This window comes from Medicago truncatula, chromosome 4 (genome assembly GCF_003473485.1).
Source record: "Medicago truncatula cultivar Jemalong A17 chromosome 4, MtrunA17r5.0-ANR, whole genome shotgun sequence".
Lineage (NCBI taxonomy): Eukaryota > Viridiplantae > Streptophyta > Magnoliopsida > Fabales > Fabaceae > Medicago > Medicago truncatula.
The window spans coordinates 25,530,340-25,537,946 of NC_053045.1; the positions used below are offsets into that span (position 1 = coordinate 25,530,340).

Genomic DNA, 7,607 nt, shown 5'->3' on the forward strand with positions numbered 1-7,607 from the left:
ATCCTAATTAACTCCCCAACCTCCAAAATAATATTAATTCACACATTATTCTAATTATATTAAAATAAACTATATAATAAAATAATACACACCACATAATCAGCAAATATTATTTAAAATCATATAAAAGACTCTAAATAATTCAAAATAAATAAAATAACGACTAGGGTGTTACAATTTTCCTTTTATTTCCTTGTATTGTTGGCTTACTCCTTGTTTCCATTTCTTGCAGATTGAATGAGGTACTGAGATACGCTGAATTCCTTGAAGCAAAGTGACGTCGTCCCTATAGTTTCGGGCGGGACGTCAAATTTTCCAGTTGCAAGGGAGGTCGTTACTCCGAAGTCGGTCGTCAAATTTTCCATACCAATAACCGAACTCTCATCCAACACCACCAACAAGTCCACCAATAAAACTTGTTCCCAAACAAGCAATCTACGTCTCATCCTGAATTCCCACCTCCACTAACAATCTACCGAAACATCCATCCCACCTTAGACAGACCTAAAAACATTAAGGTCTAAATTAACAAGTGTGCACCTTTTCATTTAGAAATACAATTTAAATAAAGATGTGATAGATATTATATGTAAGTAATAAAACTAACTTTGTGAGAAAATTATTTTTAATTTGTTAAAAACTTTAAATTAATACTCATATTCTTTGAATTTTTAATAATAATTTTATATGCATATTTATATTTTAAATTACATTTTATATGGATAAATCAAATACTTTATTTTGTAAACCTATAATGTTGATTTCTAACTCGGTTCATATTAAGGATAAATAGTTTAAGGTTTAGTTCGTATTTTTTTTTTTAGAGACATTATCATGTTGTTTCACAAACATTGAATTCAATTATAATATGATACAATTATTTTATGTTTTTTATTCAATCACAAATTATCATGTTATTTTATTAAGGCAGCTATAGTCCCTCAAAAAAAAATTAAGGCTGCTATAGTATCGTTTAGTGCTTTATCCTTGTTATTTGCAATTTGCAATAAGAAACAGATGATAGACTAATTTGTTTATGTAAATATAATTTAAAAAACTAGGATTATTATTTATTTTTTGGAAAAAAAACTAGGATTATTTCAGTATAAATGTCAACACTTGGTCCCCTTAATTTCGCAAACCAAAAAAGAATTCCATTTAAACAAGTTATATGATATGAATTCCTCTGGAGCTTTAGCACAAAATTGCTTCAACCCAGATGCCAAATCTAATGTGAATCGAAATGTTGCTGATTATCACCCTAGCATTTGGAAGGATTATTTCCTTCAATATGCTTCAGAATCTATGGTACATATTTTTTTTTTTGTACATATTTAATTTATGTTCCTTTAAATTAGTGCTAATTAATATATTTATGATCAAATAGATCAGTTTGCTTGTACTTTTTTTATAAAGATTGGAACAGAAGTTTTTATTAATTAAAGTGACACCAATAACAATTTTACAACCATCTCCGATGTGATTTGAACTTTGTACTTCAAAGTTACGATGATAAGCTAGTACTAATTAATTTGGATTTTTTTTTTTTTAATTCGACACTGTGCAGGAACTTGATGAAAAAATTAGGCCACAAATTGAATCACTAAAAAAGGAAGTGAGGAACATGATTGTCTCAAAGATTGAGAATCCCTTTGCAAAAGTTCATTTGATTGATTCAATATGTCGTTTGGGTGTGAACTATCATTTTCAACATGAAATTGATGAAGCTTTGCTGCACTTTCATGAGAACTGTGTTGAAAATGGAGATCTTATTATTGAAGACAACCTTCACACCATCTCAGTGCTATTTAGGTTATTGAGGCAACAAGGATTTTGTGTTTCACCAAGTATTTTTCTCAACTCATCCATTTCAATTTTTATTAATTATTATTACTCTTTTCTGAAACATATTTTCTTTTTATTACTCTCTTCCTTTCAAATAGATTGTTAGAAAAAGTCAAAATTCACTCGTATTGGTGGATGAAGGCGGCTAATGTTGTTTTTGTTTTAGGGGGTCACAGTTGGCAGCCGTGTCCGCTCGCTTGTTTGGGCATTGGCTAGCCTTGTTAGTTGTTATTTTTGGTCTGTGTTTGTGAACTTTAGTTGCATTCTTTTGGAACATTTTGTGCTGGGATTGCGACTTTGTTATTGTTAATATATTTCATTTTTGCCTCTTAAAAAAAACATTTCATTTTTATTCAAATCATCGTTAATAGATTTGTGGGTGAAGAAATAGACAGTGGTTGTTAGATCTTACACCGAGTGTGGTGTCGGTGAAGTTTGAGGGTGATGACGGCGACAATGATGGTTGGATCTTAGGGTGAGGACGACGACGAACGAGGGTGGTGGACGAAGGGTGTTAGATCCGAGAGTGATGGAGGTGGTGGTGAGCTCGAGGGTGAGGACGGCGTACGACGGCGGAGGGTGGGTGTGGCCCATGATGGTATCAGGTGAGTGAGAAAGGAGAAAAAGGGTGAAGGAAGAGAACATCGTAGATGGTGGACGGCAGTGTTGACGGTGGCCGGTGAGTGAAAGGAGGAGGAGGTAGGTGACTAGGTAGTGTTGAAGTGGAAAGCTGCTTTCAATGAATTTTAAAAAGGAAAAACACATGTGAAGTTACTAAAATGCCCCTGTTGTAGGGTGGTACAAATAAAAAGGTGTCAACCTATATTTTTCCTTTTGTATAGACTAGAACGTGTGATTTAATTTTATGAGAGTGGAACCACTTGGGTTAAACTAGTGGTTTAGATTTGAGATCTTGGAGTGTGCTCCTCTTTAAGGTCTTGGATTGCATATCCCGAGTGGCTATTTAGGTGAATTTATTTAGCTTATTTGATCCTTTCATAAAAAAAATTCTGGTTAACACTTTAAAATGTTTGTATCTAATGCGCCTTTCAAACTTGTGGTTGTTCTAACACTAGATGCGTTCAACAAGTTCAAGGATACCCAAGGAAACTTCAGTGAAAAACTTGCCACTGATGTTGAAGGAATGTTAAGCTTGTATGAAGCCTCACATGTTAGAATTCATGGAGAAGACATTTTGGAAGATGCATTGAATTTCACTTATGCTTATCTTGAGTCAATTGCCAATCAATTGAACCATTCTCTTTCCTCACAAATCAAACATAGCTTAAGACAACCTCTTCACAAGAACATACCAAGGTTGGAGGCACGACGCTACATTTCTATTTACGAGCAAGATCCTTCCCATAATGAAATACTACTCTCTTTGGCAAAATTAGATTTTAATATGCTCCAAAAGCTACATCAAAAAGAATTCGGTAATATTTGCAAGTAAGCACTTCAATTACACACTCCTCCTATTGTATTGAAATATATATATATATATATATATATATATATATATATATATATATATATATATATATATATATATATATATATGGGTTTGCTAGAACACACCCACTAGTTTTTATGTGGGAGTGTTTTAGCAAAGCTACACCTTAAGGTGTATTTAACCACTTTTTAGTTATTCACTTGCTAAAATACTCCTTCTAAAAAATAAGTGGGTGTATTCTAGCAAATGCCTATAGGATTTGCTAGAACGCACCCACTTGTTTTTTTTTTAGAAGGTGTGTTATAACAACATACACCTTAAGTTGTATTTATTAACTTTTTAGTTATAACTTGCTAAAACACTCCCACATAAAAATTAGTGGATGTTTTCTAACAAATCTCATATATATATAAGAAATGTTAGCAATATACATTTTAATACATGGGACCCACCAAATTTATATGAGACCCACGTGATTTGGTGGGACCTATGTGAATTTTAACTAATCAAATATTAGTCCTTGTCCTTAATATTATTGCCTTTTGATTTTACTTAAAAGGTGGTGGAACGAGTTGGATGTTCCAAGAAATTTCTCCTTTGCACGAGATAGGATTGTGGAATGTTGCTTTTGGATTTTGGGGGTATATTATGAGCCCCAATTTTCTCAAGCAAGGAAAACAATGATGAAAGTAATTGCCATGTTATCAATCATTGATGATACATATGATGCATATGGAACCATCGAGGAATTAGAACGTTTTACTAACGCAATTGAAAGGTTAATAAGTGCATCATACATACATTTCTTTCTACTCTTTTCATGATAAAAGAAAAAACCTAAGAAATAAGAATGAAAGTGATTTTCAGGTGGGACATTAGCTGCTTAGATGATCTTCCAGAGTACATGAAAATATCTTATACTGCACTGTTGAAGGTTTATGAGGAAATAGAGCAAGAAATGATCATTGAAGGAAGAGTATATGCCCTGAACTATGGCATAAAAGAAGTATGAGTAGTGTTTTCTAATTTTTTTTTTAATTATTTTAATATTTCTTTATAATGTATATATTTTGAGGTTCTTATTCAAATTTTTTTCCTTATTCTCATAAAGAATAAATAATTTTTTTTTTAAAGTATCTTGTCTTTCAATTTTACAATTTCAATTATAATAAATAAATAGATATTTATATATAATTTACCAATTAAAATTAATAATTATTCTAAATAAATAATGTATATAAAGATATTATTTCATAAAAAGTTTTTTGAACACGACGTCGTTTAATCGTTTTTATTTTTTAAAAAATTAATTTTGTCATACAATTCCAACAACATATAACTCTAGTGTAACCATAATAATTTTGTCATATAATTTACATTCGAAATGCAGTTCAAAAAGACAGTCCAAGCTTATATCACAGAGGCTAGATGGCTCAATTGTAATTATTCTCCAACAACAGAAGAGTACATTAACATATCATCAGTATCATGTTGCTACCAATTGCTTGCTACAACATCATATATTGGCATGGGAGATATAGCAACAGAAGACATCTTCAGTTGGGTGACAAATAAGCCAAAGATTCTTTATGCTGCATCTGTTCTTTGTAGGCTAATGGATGACATTGTGTCCAGCGAGGTATACATAAAATTCAAATAAAAATTATTTAAAGGTGTGTTTGGATAGAGGTTTTAGGAGGGGAAGATTTACTTTTCTTTTTTAAATTATTGACGTTATAAAATGATTTTTTGCAAAAATTGAATTAACAATATGATAAATGATCATATAATACTTCAAAAACACTTAATTTATTTTAAAAAAATATTTTACCTTGTTCGTAATTTAAAAAATAAAAGTAAGTCCTCCCTTCCTTTCCCCTCATAAACCCTCAATCCAAACACACCCTAAAAGATTAGAGGTGTGTTTGGAAGGATGATACCAACAATTAAAATGTACCATAATGTTCTAAATTACAAATACTTTAGGAAAAAACACAATTATTTGTTCTTGCAGAAATTAAAAAAAAAAATATCAAAAAATATATGTCAATCAAATTCATCATTTTTAAAATAATAATAACATTTTACTCTTTTTGAGGGATTCATTTGATTTAATATTTAAAAATTGTAAGAATGAAATGAATGCTTTTTATTTCTCAAAACCAAATAGATTTTTTGTATATTTATTTACTCAAAGAACATTTTAGATCTCTACTCTAGTTTAAATTTATAAAAGGAGAAAATTATTAGATGATCATATTATTTTTTGTTACACAGTTTGAACATAAAAGAGGACATGTTTCCTCATTCTTGGAATGCTATATGAAGGAATACAATATATCTAGAGAAGCTTCTATTCAAGAATGCCAAAAAAGAGTTGTTAATGCTTGGAAAGATATAAATGAAGAATGTCTTAAGCCAACCAAAGTTCCAACGCTTTTTCTAACTCGCATTGTCAATCTCTCGCGTTTTATGGATGTAATTTATAAGCATGAAGACAACTACACGCATTCTAAAGGAGAAATGAAGACATACATTAAAGCTTTGCTTGTAGATCCGGTGCCAATTTGAGCATTAATGTTGATTATTATAATCAGAATAAAATTTGTATAGGGAGTATCCCACATTACCAAGGCTAGAGTTGTGCGTTTATTGCTAGGAGAAGTAAGGTAGAGAGATGAAGTAAGGATTCAGAAATATGGACAAATTTACATTGAAACTTATGATAAAATTTACCGTTCAAGAACATGAGAAAATTGTTCAAAAAATCAGAAGATTATAGTAGAAGAAAAGGGGGAAAATGAGTGTAAAATAAGAAGTTTAGGTTTGGTTGACTCGGAAGTTTAACGGCGATTATGGAATCCTTGAATCCCCATTCATCTTTGTTGGAAATTAAATCGAGAAATCAGTAGTTTATAACTTGTCTTATTTTTGGATTTAAGAAAGTAGAACATAAACATGTGATGAATTAGTGGAAGTTTTATTTAACGTCCCCACAATTCAACCATTACAATTGTAAGGTTCCCTTAAGATGAGTTATATCCCTGAATTCATACTTAGAGTCAATTATATTAGAAAATTAAGCAATTCACTACTACGTTGCTCCAATGGAATTATAGTCCTCAATCCTAATATGTTCTATTTACGATACGATATAGAAACGGACATATACGAATTAAATCATACTTTAGATTATAAATTGAATAAAAACTTTAATAATATAATCCAATAAATAAGGAGTTCATCGTGACACTCTAATAAAAAAAGGTTTAGTTGCTCATGGCAACCAACATCATTAGAAAACAATAGAAAAACATACCCGAGAGAGCTAAGAGAGAGGGGGGAGGATAGAGATCCTCTGCCTTGAAGCTCCTGATGTTTGACCTTTGCCTTGTACCACTGATGGGATAAAACCGCAAGTGCACGGTCTTACCGAAGTAGTATGAAAAGAGTATCGTTCCGACAGGGAGTTATGAATTCAATCAACTTTAGATAATGATTAGACTAAAGGTTTATAAGATAGAAAAGTTTGGGTTTTTAATTAAAAGCAAATAATAAAATAAAAGATAAAAGTCTTGGGGTTATTGGTTCATCCTAACGACAAGTCCTTCTCAAACCAAACTATTAAACTTATAACTTTATGTTAGACCTAATTTCTCAAGACAGTTTCTCTTTTGTTCCTCTAGCAACCAAGCCTATTTCGCTGACTTGATTACTATTAGATTTTGGTTCCTCTAACAACCAAGCCTATTTCGCTGACTTGATTGTTATTAGTTCCCTTGAAGATCGAAACTATATGTCTCAAAGATTGCAAAGCCTATTTCGCTGACTTTGCAATCTTTGTCTAAATTCACTTGTTCGAATATCAAAGCTCCACTTTTGTTTTATGAATTGATATTTGAGATGATGGATAAACAATTATCAAACCCTCCACTTTCGTTTCCACAGTTTGATAATGGTTGATCCATGTTAAAGCGGTGAATTTAGATAAGGAATTAGGGTTACATAAGATTAAGGTTTAAAGCTTGGTTTGATTAGGATTATGTCATTAGACTTATCCAACAATCTGAAGACAAGAGAAGTCTACTCACTGACGTTCATTGTAGACAAGGAGAAGAAGAGAGAAAACATAAAAGTAAATAGCAAGAAATTAAAATGAACTTTTATTAGAAAGACAATTGTCACATATTGCATTCCAAGAAAAGATGAATATTTGTGATGGATGGCTACTCTATTTATAGCATACATTTGACTTAAAATCTAAGCAATTACATTTGGGCTAAAAATAGAGTAGCTTAAAATCTAAGCA

General features: G+C 31.2%; 1 protein-coding gene across 1 annotated transcript; it reads left to right on the forward strand.

Moving 5' to 3' along the window:
- Positions 1-1,142: 1,142 nt before the first annotated feature.
- LOC25492138 (probable terpene synthase 2) lies at positions 1,143-6,241 on the forward strand. The gene is made up of 7 exons (XM_013600203.3): positions 1,143-1,308; positions 1,568-1,847; positions 2,922-3,294; positions 3,858-4,076; positions 4,166-4,304; positions 4,689-4,937; positions 5,576-6,241. Exons 1-7 carry the CDS (start codon positions 1,177-1,179, stop codon positions 5,867-5,869), a joined length of 1,686 nt encoding a protein of 561 aa, XP_013455657.2. The 5' UTR covers positions 1,143-1,176; the 3' UTR covers positions 5,870-6,241.
- The last annotated feature ends 1,366 nt before the right edge of the window (positions 6,242-7,607 follow it).

Bases quoted from the DNA above. Each gene is read 5' to 3' on its own strand.
- LOC25492138 (XM_013600203.3), top strand. From the start codon at position 1,177: ATGAATTCCTCTGGAGCTTTAGCACAAAATTGCTTCAACCCAGATGCC. The intron at 1,848-2,921 runs GTATTTTTCTCA...TTCTAACACTAG, and splicing joins AGGATTTTGTGTTTCACCAA to ATGCGTTCAACAAGTTCAAG. The intron at 4,077-4,165 runs GTTAATAAGTGC...AGTGATTTTCAG, and splicing joins TTTACTAACGCAATTGAAAG to GTGGGACATTAGCTGCTTAG.